This window comes from Ahaetulla prasina, chromosome 6 (assembly GCF_028640845.1).
Source record: "Ahaetulla prasina isolate Xishuangbanna chromosome 6, ASM2864084v1, whole genome shotgun sequence".
NCBI classification, from domain to species: domain Eukaryota; kingdom Metazoa; phylum Chordata; class Lepidosauria; order Squamata; family Colubridae; genus Ahaetulla; species Ahaetulla prasina.
The window spans coordinates 50,915,705-50,937,996 of NC_080544.1; the positions used below are offsets into that span (position 1 = coordinate 50,915,705).

Below are 22,292 nucleotides of genomic sequence, written 5' to 3' on the forward strand. Positions count from 1 at the left end.
ATGTGAAGTGCAGAAACAAGCAAGAAATAGTAAGCAAAATAAATAAAAGACATGCGATAAAAAATGAAAATGAAACATAGCTAAATCTAATTTAACCAAACAACATTGGCTATATTTTATATTTTATTTATTTATTTATTTCATCAAATACATATTAAATAATATACATAAGCATAAACTGAAAACATAAAATGAATACAACTAAAGGGAACATTAGGACAGGAACGGTAGGCACACTGGTGCTTATGCATGCCCCTTACAGACATCTTAGGAATGGGGTGAGGTCAACACTAGACAGTTTTAAGTTAAAGATTTGGGGATTTGGGGATGAGACCACGGAGTCTGTTAGTGCATTCCAGGCATTAACAACTCTGTTACTGAAGTCATATTTTCTACAGTCGAGATTGGAGCGGTTCACTTTAAGTTTGAATCTATTGTGTGCTCGTGTATTATTGTAGTTAAAGCTGAAGTAGTCATTGACAGGAAGGACATTGTAGCAGATGGTTTTATGAGCTAACCTCAGGTCATACCGAAGGCAGCGTAGTTCTAAATTTTCTAAACCCAGAATTTCAAGTCTGGTGGCATAAGGTATTTTGTTGCAATCAGAGGAGTGGAGGACTCTTCTTGTAAAATATTTCTGGACACGCTCAATTGTATTAATGTCCGATATGCAATGTGGGTTCCAGACAGATGAGCTATAATTAAGAATTGGTCTAGCAATTGTTTTGTATGCTCTGGTTTATAGTGTAATCTTACCAGAGAAGAAGCTATGCAAGACTAGGTTTACAACTCTTAATGCCTTTTTGGCGATGTAGTTGCAGTGGGCTTTGGCACTTAGATCATTTGATATGAGAACTCCAAGTTCTTTGACAAAGAAAGGGTCATCTACAAGGTCATGTCCACCTAGCTTGTATTTTGTGTTCTGATTCTTTCTGCCAATGTGTAAGACAGAGCATTTGTTGGTTGAGACTTGGAGTTGCCAAATTTTTGACCATTCCGACACAAAGGCAAGTTCTTTTTGAAGGGTAGCAGCATTGTTGGTAGTGTTAAATAGTTTAACATCATTGGCGAGGAGAACACAGTTACTTATAATATGTTCACAGTGGTCATTTATGTATAATATGAAGTGTTGGTCCTAGAATGCTCCCTTGGGGGACACCACTATTAACAGGTGCAGGATTTGATAGGGCGCTGCCTATTTTGACCACTTGTTGCCTGTTTGACAGGAACAGAATATTTCTTAATATTCCTTTAGCTTTAGCTTTAATTCTAAACACCTACAGATTACTTCCATTTGTTTCTTACTCACGAGACCATCTGCTAAAAATTAAGCAATGTTTCTTTAAAGATCAGCTCTCTAGGATCTCACACACCCCTGTCTTTACAAACGCGGAGGAGATCCTAACACAAGAAGAAGCCATTTTCCCGGAGTCATGGATTACCAAAAAAAACCAAACAGAAGAAGCGAAAAAAGAGAGGTAAACGGGCTGGGATTTTAAACATATTAAGGAATAGAAGAAATAAAACTTCTCTGCCTTAAATTTTCCTAACAAATGTACATTCACTTGCTAATAAATGGATGAAATACTCCTCTTAAACAGATACAGTTCTGATCTTCACAATTCAGCAGTTCTATGCTTCTCTGAAACCTGGTTAAATGAATTAGTTGAAGATAGCAGCCTGTATATCCTAGGGTTTCAGACTGAACCATCAGACAGAATTACAGAAACATCTGGTAAAAAGAAGGGAGGAGGCTTATGCTTCTTTATTAACCACAGCTGGTGTCAGGATTTAACTGTAATTTACAAATTCTGTGACAAAAACTTAGAGACATTAATTATCAACTGCAAACCATACTATTCGCCTTGTGAATTTTCCTCATTTCTTCTAATTGCTGTTTATGTCCCACCACAAGCCTGTGTAAACAAGACAATACGAACTCTAGCTGACCAAATTATGGAGGCTGAGGCCACATACCCCGGTTCACTGGCAATTATTTTGGGAGATTTAAACAAGGCAAACTTAAGGAAAGAGCTACCAAAATACTTTCAGCATGTCAATTGTCCCACTAGAGGCAAGAATACTTTAGACCCGTGTTGGCGAACCTATGGCACGTGTGCCGGAAGTGGCATGCGAAACCATCCCATGCTGAATGCGCAGCCTCACTGGCTCGTCCGCGCGTTCCTGTGCTCAAATGTCAGCGTCAGCTGGCTGTCGCATGCGCGGTGCTGGTAGACCCTGGAGGTGTGGCGGTCCACTGTGCATGCGCGAGCTGGCACCCGGCCTTCCGGGTTGGTGGCTCGCACATGCGCAATGGACCCCCACTCTTCTGGGGTCACCAGCACCGCACATGCAATGGCCAGCTGACTGGCATGCGTTTGAGCACAGGAACGTAACAGGAGCAGGTCAGGCCATGCATTCGGCACAGGACAGTTTCACGTGCCACTTCCGGCACACGGGCCGGCATGCGAGAATGCCGAAGGTTCTCCAACACTGCTTTAGACCATTGCTACACAACACTAAAAGATGCTTACCAGTCTTTACCATGAGCAGCTGTAGGACACTCTAATCATTGCATGATTCACCTTGTACCTGCTTACAGGTAAAGACTTAAAACCACAAAACTAATAATTAAATCAATGAAGACCTGGACTGAGGAGGCAAACTTAAAATTGCAGGCTTGCTTTGACTGCACTGATTGGAATATTTTTGAAGATACCTATGCAGACTTGGATGAATTCACAGATACTGTAACATCATATGTCAGCTTTTGTGAAGACCTATGTGTACCGACAAGGAACTTGCGAATATACAGCAACAACAAACCTTGGTTAACAGCTAAACTTAAGCAGCTACGTCGTTCCAAAGAGGAAGCCTACAGAAAAGGTGATAAAATGCTGTACAATCAGGCCAGAAATGTATCAACAAGGGAGATCAGAGCAGCAAAAAAAGGCTACTCTGAAAAGCTAAAGAATCAGTTCTCAACAAATGAACCAGCAAACATGTGGAAAACTCTTAAAAATATCACCGGCTATGGCAAACCTTCCCAGGCTGAAGGAAATCAATAACTGGCAGATGACCTGAATGTGTTTTACTGCAGGTTTGAAAGGAAACTACAGCCACCTATCTCCACAACTCCCATCTCAGATACACCAACAACAGCTAAGCCTCCTATAACTGAACCCATCCCATTGGGTTCACAATCCCTAGTGATCACAGAAAAGAAAGTGCAAGACCTATTTCACAGACAAAAGCCAGGAAAAGCTGTAGGCCCAAACAAGATAACTCCTTCTTGCTTAAAAGTCTGTGCTGACCAATTTGTCCCCATCTTCACCCGTATTATTTTATTTATTTGATTTTTATACCGCCCTTCTCCCGAAGGACTCAGGGCGGTGTACAGGCAAGATAAAACCAGCAATACAATATACAGGTTAAAATACAATTTAAAAAACTTATTTAAATTAGCCTGAGGATTAAAATTTACCATACACTAAAAACCCCGTTTAAAAATTAATAAATTTAACATTAAAATTCCAATTTAAGCCAGCCCCGCGCGGATAAAGAGATGTGTCTTCAGTTCGCGACGGAATGTCCGAAGGTCAGGTATTTGGCGTAAACCCGGGGGAAGCTCGTTCCAGAGTGTGGGAGCCCCCACAGAGAAGGCCCTTCCCCTGGGGGCCGCCAGCCGGCATTGTTTGGCGGACGGCACCCTGAGAAGTCCCTCTCTATGGGAGCGTACGGGTCGGTGGGAGGCGTGTGGTAACAGCAGGCGGTCCCGTAAGTACCTTCAATAAAGTATCTTCAATAAATCACTAGAGATGTGTTATGTTCCTTCTTGCTTCAAACACTCTACTATCATCCCAGTGCCAAAGAAGCTCACCATCAAGGAGCTGAATGGCTACAGACCAATTGTTCTAACATCTGTAGTCATGAAAACCTTTGAAAGGCCAGTGCTGAAAACCATCACGGATCCGCTGTTAGACCCCTTGCAATTTGCATACCGAGCAAATAGATCAACAGATGATGCTGTTAATATGGCTCTGCACTACATCCTACAATATCTTGAATCTCCAAAGACCTATGCAAGGGTCCTCTTTGTAGACTTTAGTTCAGCATTCAATGCAATCATTCCAGACACTCTTCTAACTAAGCTAAATCAGCTACAGGTACCTGAACAGACTTGTAAGTGGCTCACAAACTTCCTAACAAACAGGAAGCAACAGGTAAAGCTAAAAAGAATCACATCAGATACCTGTACAATTAGCACAGCCCACCCCCCAGGCTGTATTGCTCTCCTCACTTCTCTTCTCTCTGTGTACCAATGACTGCATCTCCAACAATCCATCCGTCAAACTATCCATCCGTCAGACAAATTGATAAATTGCTAGAGATGTGCTATGTTCCTTCTTGCTTCAAACACTCTACTATCATCCTAGTGTCGAAGAAGCCCACCATCAAGGAACTGAATGATTACAGACCAGTTGCTCTAACATCTGTAGTCATGTTCTGTTCTGTTCTGTTCTATTCTATTCTCTTTGACATTGTTCACTGAATTTTGTCATATTGTTCAATCAACCAAATTGGATATAGCAATTTAAAATCCATAAGCTTTATTGTACCATATAATCTAGCTAACATTTCCTACATAGCATTCAGATTCACAGCTAATAACATGGTACCATCTAGATAAGCTCAGGTACATTTATGTCCTAAGTCACGTACATCACCACCACCATACTTTTATATATTTATCCATAAATATATTAAACAACCAAGAAGACATTGCAAAATTTATACCTTATTTCCTAATGAATAAAATAGGCAAAGGAGTCTCATTAGGTGCTTCACATAAAAAACAAATGTATTCTCAAACCATTGGCAGATAGAATGCTATCATATAGTAATGCTTTGAAGATACGACCTACAGATAAGAAGGCATAAATGTATATATGCTTTATGTGAAAAACATGAAGAAAACAACGTTAATTTTCTAAAATAGTGCATCTGCCTAACAAAATATTGCAAACAGGACAAGATTTTCCAGCAAGGAAAAAAACAACCTCTAGTACTCTGAAATATCAGATAACATCAAATGCTAAAAATATTCATACTGCTTGCAAGCAACTGAAGGTTGGAAATAGCCAAAGTCATCAGCAAATTTTTCATGCTCTTGGACTATCCAAAGGCAAAAAAGTAAGGCTGGAATCTAATCCTCCATAACATTTTGCTCCTAAGCATATCACTAGACCTGTCCCTCAATTCAGAGTAGTGGATCACAAGAAAAAGGTGCTGAAAAACATTTCTATTGTATTATGCATGGGAGAAGGGAAATCAGTGAGACATTTTAAATGCTGAGAAAACATTCAACATTTTACTGTGAATTATCTCAGATATTTAATTATCAAATGCACAGAATAAATTAAAATTCTAGAAAAGTAAAATCTAAAAACCTAATTATGCACCTGTATTAATTTGTTTTTGTGAATGCCTAATCTCTTCTTGGACTAAATTGTATCCTGATTCTAATTCTGCAATCAGACTCTATTGGTGACTGATGCCAGACCAGAGTGACTACAGGCATTATTTTATAATATTAGGTCTAATACCAAGCACATGTAATTTTTGCTTGTTAGTTCTGCCCTGTGAGATAGATGACATTCATATGAGATTTACTTAATTTTTATGCCTATCCATTATTTTATTTATTTATTTATTTAGATTTTTATACCGCCCTTCTCCTGAAGGACTCAGGGCGGTTTACAGCCAAAGATAAAAAACATAAACATAAACAAACATTAAAAACTTATTAAAAAAATGATTCTAAAATTTGGCCAAATCAGATTAAAACTAGCATAAAACCATCATAAAACCCCCAATTTAAAATTTCGTTAGGCTAGCCCCACCTGATGAAATAACAGAGTCTTGAGCTCGCGTTTGAAAATTCGGAGGTCGGGGAGTGGACGCAACCCCGGAGGTAACTCATTCCAAAGGGCAGGGGCCCCCACAGAGAAGGCCCTCCCCCTGGGGGTTGCCAGTCGACATTGTTTAACTGATGGCACTCTGAGGAGGCCCTCCCTATGGGAGCGCACAGGCCGATGGGAGGCTGTTGGTGGCAATAGGCGGTCCCGTAAGTAACCCGGTCCTGTGCCATGGAGCGCTTTAAAGGTGACAACCAATACCTTGAATTATATTATGTTGGTAATTTTAAGATCCACGTCAAGGATCAAAAAGGTTTCCTCTTTTTCTATCTCTAGTTCATGTGATTGTCCTCAGCCTTTTTTTTTTTGAGAAATATTGACTGAAAGCAAATACAAATGTACAACATTTAGGAACTTTTTCCTTATGACAGAATGAAGAGATTCCTCTGCAGCTGTTTATTATTCAACAACTGATGGGAGGACGCTGCTTCCCATAAAGCTTTCTTGCAATAGTAAGTTACAATTCTATTGCTTTACTTTTGCAGACCCCAATTTCTTCCTATTAAATGAATTGCCCACATCACTCTCTTATTTTCAGTATAGAAAACTGAGTAAACTGGAACTTGATGACTCCTCAGCTTTAAATTTGATAAATAATCGAGTGGCTTGTAGAGATCCCTTCCCCATTGAGATTCACTTTAATGATTCTCCAATTCTTTTCCATGGGAATCTTGTGAAGTCTTCCTTGGTATCTCTAGTTTCATTGCTACTGATAAGTGAAACAAGGCTGGAGCTGAGAGCTCTGTGGCATAATGAAGACAGGAGGCTAAGCATCTGCTGCATTAAGGAAGTATAGCAGGGTAAATCCTAAGGTCCAAGATTATAAATTGAGGGTAAATATCCAATTCTAGGAAGATAATGGCCCTCATGTAGAAATTGGTTGTTCATTCTGGGTATAGGGATAAAAGACTAATTGAACTACCCCTTAGTTGGTTCCCTCTGCATAGCTGGTGCCTGGAGACACAAGACTCCTGCAGTTTTAGACCCAGTTAAGCAAATGATTAGAGGTTTTGGGGTTGAAAAATATCTCAAACTATTCCCAACCTATATATGTGTAAGAAATCCTGATCACTGGCTCACTGCTTACCTCTAGTGGTAAGCAGTACATTGTGAGCTGCTTCTGATGACTCTTCAGTGTTTTTATTCAGAGTGACGCTTCAGGATGACTTGGTTAATATATTTTTTCATGTGTCATTCAATTTGCCCTTGACACATAAATGGCAGTTAAAAATAAATATCTCAGATCAGTCACACTAACACAGACACAATGCATAAGGAGTTTATCAACTGGAAAAAGGTGAACCCTATATAGCTCAGTTAATATGTATTATTAAGTCAAACCATGGTGAAAGGAGAGGAATTCGCTATATTACAACCCAAAAATTCATTTAAGTCTAGCAATCCTATCCCCCCATAAAATAGTTCTTGGTAGATCATGACATTTTGCAATATGAATTTGCTATGGTATAATTCTTATGAGGTTTGGTGGCGTCAATTATAACCAGCAGTCTTGCTGTACAGTTAAGATATAAATTGTAGTCTGATAATGAAATAAATTTTATATAATTTTAGTATCTGATATTTTTCCCAGCAACAACCAATATATACAATATATTCCTTGTAAGGAGAACTGCTAGTGAGAGAACAATTGAAATAAGCAGAGAATTTTGCAAAACAAAAATTATTACTAAATGGTAGGTTTAGAGGAAGCTTTGATTCAAAGATTGGCCAAATCATCCCTTCAACTCTATTTATTTGTATCTTGCATTTATTATTTTTACAAATCACTCAAGGTAGCAAACATAGAACACACCATCCTCTTCCTATTTTTTCTGACAACAGCAATCCTGGGATTTAAGTTGGGCTGAGAGAATTTATGTTGACAACATAATACAAAAGTCCTAGTGATCTCTGGAGGGCCCGGGACAGGGGTTATTCCTCTGCCCTGGTCCTATTAGACCTCTCAGCGGCTTTTGATACCATCGACCATGGTATCCTGCTGCACCGGCTGGGGAGTTTGGGAGTGGGAGGCACCGTTTATCAGTGGTTCTCCTCCTATCTCTCTGAACGGTCGCAGACGGTGTTGGCAGGGGGGCAGAGATAGACTGCAAGGCGCCTCACGTGTGGGGTGCCGCAGGGGTTGATTCTCTTGCCTCTCCTGTTCAACATCTATATGAAGCCGCTGGGTGAGATCATCAGTGGTTTTGGGGTGAGTTACCAACTGTACGGTGACGATACACAGCTGTTCCACCCCAGGCCACCCCAACGAAGCGGTCGAAGTACTGTCCCGGTGTCTGGAAGCCGTACGGGTCTGGATGGGGAGAAACAGGCTCAAGCTCAATCCTCCAAGACGGAGTGGCTGTGGATGACGGCACCCCGGTACAGTCAGCTGCAACCGCGGCTGACTGTGGGGGGCGAGTCATTGGCCCCGATGGAGAGGGTGTGCAACTTAGGCGTTCTCCTGAATGGGCGGTTGTCTTTTGAAGATCACTTGACGACTGTCTCAGGAGAGCTTTTTATCAGGTCCACCTGATTCGCCAGTTGCGCCCCTTCCTTGACCGGGATGCCCTATGCATGGTCACTCATGCTCTTGTTACCTCTCGCTTGGATTACTGCAATGCTCTCTACATGGGGCTTCCCTTGAAGAGCACCCGGAGGCTCCAGTTGGTTCAGAATGCAGCTGCGCGGGTGATAGAGGGAGCTGCTCGTGGCTCCCATGTAACACCACTGCTGCGCAGGCTGCACTGGCTACCTGTAGTCTTTCGGGTGCACTTCAAGGTGTTGGTTACTACCTTTAAAGCGCTCCATGGCTTAGGGCTGGGTTACTTATGGGACCGCCTACTGCTACCGATTGCCTCCCACCGACCCATGCGCTCTCACAGAGAGGGACTCTTCAGGGTCCTGTCCGCCAAGCAATGTCGGCTGGCGGCCCCCAGGGGAAGGGCCTTCTCTGTGGGGGCTCCCACCCTCTGGAATGAACTTCCCCCAGGACTTCGTCAACTGCCTGACCTTCGGACCTTCCGCCACGAGTTGAAGATCGATCTATTTATTCGCGCAGGACTGGCATAGAAATTTTTAGTAGTTTTTAATATTTGGATTTAAATTTTATGGGGTGTTATGGTTTTAAATGGATTTTAATTTGGCCTTATATTTAATAAGTTTTTAAATTACTGTTTTATTGTGCACTTTTTACTGTTTTATTTGGCTGTGAACTGGCCTGAGTCCTTCGGGAGAAGGGCGGTATAAAAATTAAATAAATAAATAAATAAATAAATAGTGTATATTTTTCCATAATGAAGAAAACATAGTTTCAGAATTAAAATAGAAAATGTATACATAACCTGGAACTGTAGCGTGTAAAGAGGACAAGAGACAGATTATAAATGTATTCAATCTCATCACCTTCCCCACCCATTAAAGTTCTTTTTTTTTTTTGCTCAGGCCTATATCTTTTTTTTTTGCATAGGCTTTGTAGAGAATACATTTCAGAACCACTGTACCACATCTTTCAAAAATCCTGAAGTACCAGGGAACTACCAGAGGACTGGAAAATTGCTGATGTGGTTCCCATCTTCAAAAAAAAAAAAAGGGGGGGGGGATCAGCCTAATCAATACCCAGAAAGATACTGAAAAAGATAATAAAAACAGATCTGCCAACTTCTAGAAATGAGTAAAGTAATAAGTAGAAGTCAGCAAACCAATCTTATTTCATTCTTCAGCATAGTGACTAAATTAGTAGACCACTGAAATACTGTGGATATAATATACTTAGACTTCAGCAAGGCATTCAACAAAGTAGACCACAACCTACTTCTTGGTAAACTAGAAAAAAGTGAATAGATAGCATCACCATCAGATGGATCTGTAACTGGCTGACAAACTGTACTCAACAAGTGGTCCTTAAAGGTACTATGTCTACATGGAGGGAAGAAAGCAGTGGGGTACCGCAAAGTTCCACCTTAGACCCAGTACTCTTCAACACCTTCATAAACAACTTAGATGAGGGAATAGAAAGGAACTTACCAAATTTGCATATGATATTAAGCTGGCAGGAATAGCCAATACCCTACAAGGATAGGCTCAAGATCCAGATGGATCTTGACAGACTTGAACACTGGGCCCTATCTAACAAAATGAAATTCAATGCAAAGTCCTACACTTAGGCAAGAAAAACCAAAAGTACATATATAGACTGGATAAAACCAGACTTAATAGCAGTAACTGTGAGAGTGATCTTGGAGTCTTAGTGGACAACCAATGAAATATGAACCAATAGTGTGCAGCAGCAGCCAAGAAAGCTAATGGAATCCTAAATTGCATTAATAGAGGGATACAATCAAGATCAATTGAAGCACTAATACCACTCTATAAAGCCTTAGTAAGACCTGACTTAGAATACTGCATCCAGTTTTGGTCACCATACTATAAAAAAGATTCTAGAAAAAGTGCAGAGAAGAGCAACTAAGATGATTAGGGGACTGAAGGCTAAAACATACGATGAACGGTTGCAAGTACTTGGCATGGCTAGTCTAGTGAAGAGAAGGACCAGGCAAGACATGATAGTAGTGTTCCAATATTTGACAGGATGCCACAGAGTGGGGGTCAAGCTATTTTCCAAAGCACCTGAAGGCCAGACAAGAAATAATGAATGGACATTGATCATGGAGAGATTCAACGTAGAAATAAAGAGAAATTTTCTGACAGTGAGAACAACCAACCAATGGAACAGCTTGCCTTCAGATGTTGTGGGAGCTTCATCACTGGAAGCTTTCAAGAGACTGGATTGCCATTTGTGAGAAATGATGTAGGGTTTCCTGCTTGATAGGGGGTTGGACTAGAACAGGGGTGTCCAAACTACGGCCCGCGGGCCAACTGCGGCCCGTGGGTCAGTTTTTATTGGCCCGCAGCAAATTCTCGGTGGACAGTGGGGTGCGGCCCCCGTCCTGGCCCCCAAGGAAGCCGCCGCTCGCCCGGTTGCAGATGCGGGGAGGCTCCGCTGAGACGGAGACGGGGCTGCGGGCCGGCCATTCCGCCACTGGGCTGTAGGGGGCGCCCGGGACGCCCACGGCTCCAGCCCGGCCCACCAGACAGAGGAAGAGGCGGGCGGGCGGCAGAGCTTCCGGCGCTGCTCCGGGCGCCCTCGGCTCGCGGCGCCGCGCAGGTAGGCTCTCCGGGCGGGTCGGCAGAGCAGGGCTGGACGGGCGGGGGAGCGGAGCGGAGGAGGATGGGAGGGTTGAGCTGCTGAGTGGGCCCCGCTGCGGGGCTGCCGAGGTCAGCGGGGCAGGGCCTTCTGCTCCCGGAGAACCTCTGGGTGCGGGGCGGCGAAGGCGGGTTGTCCCTCTCCAGCCACCGCCTCCCCCCCCTCCCCCGGCGATGCGGCTCAGTTGGTGGGAATCCCTCGACGCCTGGTGAGGGGGGGCGCAGCTGAGTTGGGGCCTTGTCCGGGAAGCTGAGTGACCAAGGAGGCTCTGGGAGAGACCCACCCCACCCCACCCCACCCCCCGCAGTGTTGCCACAGCTGGGGAAGATGGCAACATCCTGGGATGCCGGGATGCCCAAGGGGGATGAAGCCCTTCCTCGCAAAGAGTCTTTTGGGCCCAAGGCAGCTTGGCCAGCTGGTGGCCCCTGTGCCCCATGGGGCATTGCCAGGGTCGTTCCTCCAAGGGGCCAAAGCCTCCTGGCTGACCCACAAGGCCCTCGGAGGGGGAGAACAGCCGGCCTTCCTAGCACAGCGCTGCCTCTTCCCAAAAGAAAAGTTTTTTTGTTTGTTTGCCTTTGAAGGTGTCTCTCACCCGCTTGGCTTGTTTCTGTTTCATTTTGTCTACCTCTGAGAAGGACTGGCTGGCTGCAAAACTCTTGTGGCTTGAGGCTATTGTGTGCACTCTGTACATGGGCCCCAGCTGCCCCTCGGAGCAGCTTCAAAGCCCTTTGGGGGCTCTGCTCCCAAACCTGTGCCCAAACCGAGGGACCCTTGGGGGCTTCTTTGCATGCTGCAGGATCTCCCAGCGTGACAGTTTTGCACCCTGCAGACTGATAGAAAGCAGCTGGGACTCCCCTGGCGGAAAAGAAGAAGACCGCATCGAGAAACAGGTGAGGCGGCGAGGGCCGAACAGCGTTGGTGGGGAAGTGTGCAGAATGTCTCCAGACAAAACTATATCGCACTTTTGACCAGTCCTCACACTTATGACCGGTCATCATTTATGCCTGTTGCAGCATTTTGTGCATAGGGACTACTCAGAGGGCTGAAAAGTTATTTTGACCTGTCCTCACACTTTTGACTGGTCCTCACACCTACAACTATCTTTACATTTTGCACCCTATCTTGTAACCGTGGTGAAGAGAAGCAGTTGTGAAATGAGTGATATGGTTGTTAAAAATGCTGCAATGGGCATAAATGTGAGGATGGTCATAAGTGTGAGGACTGGTCAAAAATTACTTTTTTTAGCCCTCTGAGTAGTTTCTATGCCCATAGCCACATCCACTCAGTCACATGAGGAGTTAGCCACGCCCACCAGTCACATGACCACCAAGCCACACCCCAAAATAAGCCACGCCCACAGAACTGGTACAAAAAATTTAGCCCCCCCTCCCCCCCGTGGCCCGGGCCTTTGCTTATTTTTCTGTATTTGGCCCTCACTCAAAAAACTTTGGACACCCCTGGACTAGAAGAACTACAAGGCCCCTTCCAATTCTGTTAATCTGTTAAATATCTGTTAAAGTTTCCCAGATACAATCCCCTGTATATGGTCCTCTTCTAAAGGAATTGCTTTTTGTTTACTTTTGCTTACTATCTTGAACTACAAAATACATAAGTGAGATAAAAACACTTCAAAAATCATAAGAAAACATAAGCATCAGGTAGAAAATAATTGCTAAAATAGTCTTTAACTACTGTTTTTATTATTTCAATCCTCTGAGAGTTTCTTAATCTGCTATAGCTCATTCAATGAACTTTGAATAAGCAAGTGATGTTAATAATTATGTATCACATTATGGAAGTATTTTGCACATTCATCTTATTAATGAGTATTTCTGTAGATACTATAGGTGTTAGCCAATTTGCACCTGTCCTTTTTCCCTCTTAAAAATGAGATTCAGCTACTTCTCTAATTAACCAGCTATAAACAGAATGGCCATGTAAATGGTTTCACCATTCGTTTAGGAATATCATTATGTTGCTTGCTTTACATCTGAGGATATATTGCCTTCACAGCAAAAAGGAATTTGTGAAAGAATTCCACAGCCAATGTGAATTAATATTTTTCTTTTTTATTTATTTATTTATTTATTTATTTATTTATTTGATTTTTATACCGCCCTTCTCCCGAAGGACTCAGGGCGGTGTACAGGCAAGATAAAACCAACAATACAATATACAGGTTAAAATGCAATTTAAAAAACTTATTTAAATTAGCCTGAAAATTAAAATTTGCCATAAACTAAAAAACCCCGTTTAAAATTAATAAAATTTAACCTTAAAATTCCATTTAAGCCAGCCCCGCGCGGATAAAGAGGTGTGTCTTCAGTTCGCGACGGAATGTCCGAAGGTCAGGTATTTGGCGTAAACTCAGGGGAAGCTCGTTCCAGAGTGTGGGAGCCCCCACAGAGAAGGCCCTTCCCCTGGGGGCCGCCAGCCGGCATTGTTTGGCGGACGGCACCCTGAGAAGACCCTCTATATGGGAGCGTACGAGTCGGTGGGAGGCATGTGGTAACAGCAGGCCGTCCCTTAAGTACCCAGGTCCTAAGCCATGGAGCGCTTTGAAGGTCGTAACCAACACCTTAAAGCGCACTCGGAAGGCCACAGGTAGCCAGTGCAGTCTGCGCAGGAGCGGTGTTACATGGGAGCTACGCGTAGCTCCCTCTATCACCCGCACAGCTGCATTCTGGACTAACTGAAGCCTCCGAGTGCACTTCAAGGGGAGCCCCATGTAGAGAGCATTACAATAATCCAAGCGAGAGGTAACGAGCGCATGAGTGACTATGCATAAGGCATCCCGATCAAGGAAGGGGCGCAACTGCCGAACCAGGCGAATCTGGTGGAAGGCCCTCCTGGAGACGGCCGTCAAATGATCTTCAAACGACAGTCGATCATCCAGGAGGACACCTAAGTTGCGCACCCTATCCTTTGGGGCCAATAACTCGCCTCCAACAGCCAGCCGCGGCTGCAGCTGACTGAATCGGGATGCCGGCATCCACAGCCACTCCGTCTTGGAGGGATTAAGCTTGAGCCTGTTTCTCCCCATCCAGACCCGTACGACTTCCAAACACTGGGACAGCACTTCAACAACTTCATTGGGGTGGCCCGGGGCGGAAAAGTACAGCTGGGTGTCATCAGCGTACTGCTGGTATCTCACCCCGAAACCACTGATGATCTCACCCAACGGCTTCATGTAGATGTTGAACAGCAGGGGCGAGAGAATCGACCCCTGTGGGACCCCACAAGTGAGGCACCTCGCAGTCGACCTCTGCCCCCCTGTCAACACCGTCTGCGACCGGTCGGAGAAATAGGAGGAGAACCACCGATATACGGTGCCTCCCACTCCCAATCCCCCCAACCGGCGCAGCAAGATACCATGGTCGATGGTATCGAACGCCGCTGAGAGGTCTAATAGGACCAGGGCAGAGGAATAACCCGTCCCTGGCCCTCCAGAGATCATCCACCAATGCGACCAAAGCTGTCTCCGTGCTGTATCCGGGTCGGAAGCCGGACTGGAACGGGTCTAGATAGACATCTTCATCCAGGTATTGGGGTAGCTGTCGTGCCACGGCACTCTCTACAACCTTCGCAACAAAGCGAAGGTTGGAGACTGGACGATAATTACCCAAAATAGCTGGGTCCAGGGAGGGCTTCTTAAGGAGGGGTCTCACCACCGCCTCTTTCAAGGCGGCAGGGAAAACTTAATTCTTAATTCAAAGTAACTTTTATTAAGGGAGGACATTGTTCTAAAACAGCTTCCTGATTTTAAATACTTAACATGATATATGATGCATTTCACCATCTATTATAAGCAACAATAGGAAGGTAATGTACTTCATTAATGGAAAATAATAAACTATATTAGAATGCTCCATTTTTAAAGAAAATCTACTTTGAGCTTATTACAGTGTGTTATAACCAATCAATTTAGATTTTTTAAAAACGTTGGTAAAGAAGGCTGTTTTGAATAAAAATTGGATTTTTATTTTTAAGTCACTTATTACAGCTGTAGCATCCCCATGATCACTTGATCAAAATTTGGACATTTGGGAACTGGCATGTATTTACATGACCCCAAGCAAAGTCAATGGGGAAGCCAGATTTATTAAACAACTGCATTACTAAGTTAAAAACTGCAGTGATTCACTGAACAACTGTGGCAAGCAAGGTTGTAAAAATCGGGCAAAGGTCGCTTAAAAACTGTCTTGCTTAGCAATGGAAATTTTGGACTGAATTATGGTCATAAGTCAAGGACTATCTGTATTGCCTTAACATAATGCCTTTCAAAATAAAATACTTTAAAAGAACTACAGGATCCCTTGGCTGTACTTTCAGAAATACTACCTTACTTTGCAACTTCTCCTGGGATAGTCGAAGTAGACCATTTCTTTAGCTGAGAAAAAGACATAAATGAAAACTGACTTTCATTTATAACATAAATATAAGATATTGCATTCAACACAGCATGAATAAGAATCCTAATTTTGGTACGTCTCCTACCAGGCAAATTGAACTGTCCTACTGCACTAAGTATTTTTATTTGCCAATAAATGAAGAAGAAGCTTCTGTATGCAGCTGCTCTTGTCAGATGTGCCCAGATTCAAACAGGCCCCATTTCTCAATAGTAGGTTTCATTTGCCAGCAGTGACATCAGCTATTATTGTTAAAGGATATTAAATCCAGCTGCCTTTTGTAAAAGCTGAGTGAGAATATGCAAGCATCTCACAACTGTGGAATATGTTTTGTGATCATGAAAAAAGACTTTGTTAACATGGGTGATACCACTATATGAACAAAGATATTGGAAACTACAATTACAGTGGCTTGTACAATTACAACTACGTTACAGTGGCTTGTAGTCATTGGCATGACCAGTTTCAGGGAAATATCTATTTCACCTAATTAGTCCCACACCACATCACAAATAAAGTAGAAGGTGCAAAAAATCCAGAATTCGCCAACAAAGTTGAACTGAAAGTCATGAAACAAAAACAAAGAACAAGTAACAAGTTAAGAGAAAAAGGCCCATTACTATAAAGTTTACAAAGGTCTCTTTATTTGCAGCAATTGACTCATTATCACAGACTTTTCATGCAAGCCTGCTTTTGTTTTCTGGCTTCTCCTAGAAGTACAGAAGTTCACAGTACAATTGTCATTCAGCTGGGATTTCTATCTGTATTTCTTATATCAGTAATAGGAACGTCACAGTTCTGAAACATTAACTGTAGGCAGAGACTTTAACAGTTTGCTTTTTGTTCCTGATGGAAAGGCTCTCTTTTTCTCCTTTCCATCTCACCATGGCAGAAAGGTTATAGATAGTCCTGCTTAGTAATAAAATCTAATTACCTTCTCAAGTCTAATTATCTGCCTTTCTGATTTGAAGACATCTGAAGTCTAAACCAGTGATTCCCAAACTGTGAGCCGCGGCTCCCCAGGGAGCCGCGCTATCGTCATGGGGGCGCCGCGGAATATCTGCGCCCGCTGGGTCCGGCGCTGATGCGCCATTTCTGGGGCGTCTGGTGCGCATGCGCAGTTGCAGGTCGGATTTCCGGGGAGCCGCGGGCGCGTCTGGTGCGCATGCGCAGTTGCAGGTCGGATTTCCGGGGGAGCCGCGGGCGAAAAAGATTGGGAACCTCTGGTCTAAACTAATAACATGCATGATTTCTGTACATAAATCAATATGTGAGAACATTATAAAAATTCTTATCTTGGGTCGTTTATTGTACTCCCTCCAACAAAAAGATCCTTGATATATTAAATGTCTGAGCCCAAAGCCTTTCAACATTCTTTCGCCCAAGATAGTTAGAGACCTGTCAGACTTCACAGCAGATCTAGACATAAATCTCACCTCTTCAGACACACAACTCCATCCTCTGCAGTAATTTCAGTGTTGTGGCACAACTCTATTAGTAGTTTTTACTTAAGTGATAATGGTGTGACTTAGGCACTGAAGATTGATTACTGTACTGAACAGAACTGTGTGGGAGAGAGGGAGGGAGGGTGGGAGGAAGAGAGAGAGGGGGGGAAAGGGAGAGGGAGAGAGGGGGGAGAGGTTCAAATCCTAGGGCTTTTTCTTTTACCTTTACATTAGTTACTATGTCAATGTTTACCATCTGGAGTTTGTAATTTATTTGAACCTTTCCTAAGTGGGGAGGGGGGTGTCTCCAAAACTATTGGGACAATAGGTTTCCATAATTCCAAGCCAAGGGATTCTGAGAATTACCTTCTCAAAGTAACCCCGTACATGTAACTACTTAAAAATTAGGTAAGATTGATCTAGCAATCCATGAATGCATTGTGCACAACTGCTGTATCTAATATTTCTCTATGAATTTAATGTTGATTTTCTGGCAGATGCTTTATATGTGAAAGTATCACTGAGTTTAATGAGATGCATTTGCCAATTACGTATGCAAAGAATTGTAGTTTAAGCTTCTGCAGTTGTAATACAGTAACAGCTAAGGATTTTATTACAGTGTGAAATCTAGCACTGCTTGATATTCTGTAATATTTATACTCTGTGAGCAATCTTTTGTGAGGTTTTAATGTAATAAAGCAGGCAGAAGCCCGGCTTTTTATGTAATTAAGTATTTGACTTGAGCTAGCTATGGCTGCTTTAAATGTTATTACACTGAAGGATGTTTTAAATTTACAGTTTAAAGAACTGAATAAGAGCAATCAATTGATGAAGGTTGTTGTCAGCGAAGGTAGACCTAGTGACTGAGTAAAGGAAATCTGCAAGTCACTTGGGATGGAAAAAGGGTGATGGAATATTTGATGGGAATTGTATTAACAATAAAGTTAATGGAACAATTCTGGTCTTTGAAGTACAGTTATAAACAAGCTAGCAAATAACAAGGAAATACATTTTAACCCAGAATTAATGGTATGGATCAACATTTACAGATGAGATTTTAACAGTCTCTTAAATCTGCTGAAACAGTGGTCAAGGCAGACTAAAGGGAACAGTCATGTAGGGAAGCTGGAACAATATTTACTATTATCTGATTTTCTTCCCATAACATTTGTATTATTTGACTATTTCACAAACATTCAAAGTATATTGACACAGCAAATGAGATGCGGCCATATACTACATGAAATTAAGTGTCTCAACTTAGTTACCTAACTGCATAGCCTTGAATTTTCAACTTGCACTTTTTGCATCAAAGCTGCCATGGAAGAAAGTTATGTGAGATTATAGGACTGCACTGCAGGTGCATTCCTGGCAGATTTCTCTATTACATTTTTTTTTACTATCTTTGTGGTTTCCTGTTTCAAATATTTTAGGCTTTCAAATCTTTCATTCTCATTTAGACCAATAACTTCTAAAAAATGTCAGTGACCATATAGTTGTGCTTCAGATGTCATGCAGATATCTGCAAATATTTGGAAACCAATACTTCCTTATATCACTAGCCCTTTTACTATTTGCAAGCAAGCAACTGTAGCTGATAGTCCCAGATTATCAGTCCTGGAAAGAAGTATTGTATAAATCTATGGGCATTACCATACTAGAGAGCCTCTCTTTTCACCTATCTTATCTCTCTTTTCTTAGATGATTTCACTAACCAGAACTTTAGAACAGCCCCAGAGCAGACTAGTTAATAGTTTTGCGCAATGTGTTTAGCCTATCACTGATCCAGCATTGAATCATGTTAGTAATGAATCACGTGATATTAAGACTTTTTCTAACCCAGTTCTGCTAAAATAGTTTATGTTTGTTTAATCCATTGTAAGATTTTTATTGACTCTGAAATCACCTTGAAGAAGATACCCAGATCAACAGGAAAGATGATAAATGTATCCTTATTCACAACAGGTTTGAGACATAGTTTTATAGATTAACTGGTGTAAATCTATTTCCCTTTTTCTAGCTTTCTCCTTACTGTTATGAGCTATGTGGTTTAGAAATAGACTTATTAATTCATAATTGGCATTGTCAGTTGGAAAAGAAAAAAGTGGGGAGAAGAATATGCACTGCAGTTTTTTTGAAGCATATGTTAGCTGCATTAATATACTCCCCCCAAATATCACTGCTTTTCTTAGTATTTTATCAAGTTCACATATCATATATCAGTTGTTTAAATTTTCACCAGCCATGTACCTTTTCCAGAATCATCTTAAAACACAAAGCACATACAGTAGAAATGATTTATGTCAGTTTTTACTTTACATGTTTATGTCAGTTTCACATTTACATATTTTCATTTCATATAAGTAAAATCTAGCAAAGTTGACGATAAGTCATTTGTAATCTAGATAAGTCTAGCAAAAACACAGAGATTCATTAGAAATCACTTATCTAACTCCTTGCATGCTGTGGATTATTATATTTTGTGTCCAAATAAGGGCATCTGATCATTGTCAACAAATATTATTTTTTGTTCTGTGGCAAGCCTATTAAAAATCTGAAAACACAATAGCAACTTAAAGTGAAACCATCTGCTTCAAGGGAACTGGTTAATAAATAAATCAAAATTCAACCTAGCAAGAGTCAAAAATATGAGATGAGTTTAACCTGCCCGAGTTTAAATGATAATACTCTACAAATTGCTCATAATATACTAAATGAAAACAAGTAAGATTCCAATTCTATGATATTAATTTTTGGTAAACAAAAATCCCATTTGAAGTGTTATTTTGAGTAAACTAGTACAAGACAACAAGTAGATGCTTCCAAGTATATAAATATATAAAATAATTCAATTTAGTTCTTTAAACAGATGCTTAATCATTTCATAAAAGATACTCGAAAACAAAAGCATAAAAATATTCTATCATTTTTCATAGGAGTCAGTGCTACATTGATTGCTCAGTACTGTAACAAAACAAAAAGAGCAGAAAAGGGCAGGAATAGCTCAGGCTGTTAGAGCCTGTTATTAGAACACAGTAGCCTGCAATTACTGCAGGTTCAAGCCCGGCCCAAGGTTGACTCAGCCTTCCATCCTTTATAAGGTAGGTAAAATGAGGACCCAGATTGTTGAGGGGGGCAATAAGTTGACTTTGTAAAAATATACAAATAGAATGAGACTATTGCCTTATACACTGTAAGCCGCCCTGAGTCTTCGGAGAAGGGTGGGATATAAATGTAAACAAAAAAAACAAAAAAACAAGAATCAATGAACATATCATGCATGCTGATTTTGAGACTAGTATTAAGAATAGGGCATGTTAAATCCACCCACCTGCCCACAGATTCTGCTTCAGATAACCATTTAGCTCTCTCCATTTTACAGATACGTTTTCATAAAGATATGACAATATTCCTGTAGAAATATTGTGGGCTAATTTTACAGTACAACTGCATTTCATTATGAAGTGAGACTGCAATTAAAAATGGCAGTCCCATGTTTGGTACCTGCAGCTAACATGAGAATGAATATAACATAGCAGTATATTATCAGTCGATAGAGCAGGGCAGGGAACTAAACATTATGCTATAGAACCTAACATAACCATTCTTAAACAAAGGAATTTCCAAAGACAATTTTCAATGTGAAAAAAGTAAACAATTTCTTAAAATGGGGTTGTGACTTAAACAAAGGATTAGTTCATGACCGTGCATAGTTTTATCAGCTCATTAAAGTAAGAATATTAATTGTGAGATTACCAAATTACGTATGAATGGGAGATAACTCTTAATGGATTTTTGCTAAGCAGGAGTATTTATAGTTTTACTGAAAGTTATTTAAGAGTCATCTGCCTTTGAGTTCCTGGAATTTTCTTGATTAGGCAAAGAAACCCAGATGCAGAATTGCCACCTTACAAGAATTGGGAATTTGGAAGGCAATGGAGTCTTGCTATCATAGCAAGATAGGCACTGCTTGCAATGTATTCTTTTTGTGTATGTGATAAGAATGAAGTGATCATTCTTCGGAGTCTTTTCTGCAGGAGGGTTTTTCTGGAACGCTGACACTGTGTACAGACCGATACCTGAAGAGGCAAGTAGCTGATTGAAAAGCACATTTGATTGATTGTGCTCAGTTATTGGCCAGAAAGGGTAAAACTGATTGGCTAATAGTTCTTTATCACCGTTAGTTCCACAAAGGTATAAAGTTGTCCTGTCTCACAATATTGTGATGTCTCAGTAGATATCAAAATAGTCAAAACAATTGAGTAAATGTAATCCAGTGGGTGAGATAATAATAATAATAATAATAATAATAATAATAATAATAATAATAATAATAATAATAATAATAATAATAATAATAATAAAGATGGGGAGAGTTTCAATCACAAATATACAAAATTGTAAATTAAAGAGAGATTTTATTGAGGGGTCAATAAAAAGACTTATAAAATAGATCACAATAATAATAAACTAGTATACAGCTGGAAGAATGTTTTGGATTGACTGAAGTGCTTTCTAAAAACAATAGACACTGAGTTATTCATATTGTGAGATTATTTAAGTAGGTTTGGAGTGAGCTGCATTTATTCAATCCTTTTACACTGAAAATCGTGTTAATACATTTAAATTGTGCATGAATTTGTTTGAAGGACAGATTCCAAAAACTTTAGTTTGAAGCATGTTGTACAAATGAACCAAAAAAGCTAATTTTCAGACTGCAGAAAGATTGTTGTATAATGGCTATACTTGATTAGGAAACGATAAAAATGACCATGTAAGTCAAATAATATTTCTCAGTAAAATTTTCAGTGTTTAACTATGACATTAATACTGTACATTTGTTAGATACAAGATAAGGATTATATTGCTATTACATTTATTATTGCTAATTTGTTTTGGCAATGACATATTTTCACTGCAATCTGTAACCTGTGCTATTTTTGTAGCTTTAACCCTTGAATTCCAAGACAGACCAGTTTCATACAAATCAATTTTAAACTCAATTATTCAGCTATGACCTGTACTTCCTTTCTGGGAAAGTAGGAACGTTTATCTCCTTTTCCTTTTTATATATCCTTTTCATAGATTCTAGGGAGTCAGATATTGTAACTAAGCAATGCTAACTGGAAACAGTTTGAGGCACTAAAAGTACTGTAAAATCTCTGATTTTATTACAAAAATGACAAAAAGTAAGAATTACCATCCTCATGTAAAGATGAACTGGAAAATTAACTTTATTAGACATCTAGTAATAGTGCAC

The 22,292-nt window shown here is 40.9% G+C and overlaps 1 protein-coding gene across 2 annotated transcripts in view; it reads right to left on the reverse strand.

Annotated features, from left to right (window-relative positions):
* Positions 1-22,292, reverse strand: part of ATRNL1 (attractin like 1) — a 618,957-nt gene that overhangs the window by 101,556 nt on the left and 495,109 nt on the right. The window contains exon 28 of one of the 2 annotated variants that reach the window (XM_058187059.1): positions 15,525-15,568. The exons of the other annotated variant lie outside the window; for it this stretch is intronic. Coding sequence (XP_058043042.1) covers positions 15,525-15,568 — 44 coding nt within the window. The remainder of the gene's footprint in view (positions 1-15,524; positions 15,569-22,292) is intronic. 2 annotated transcript variants of the gene reach the window in all.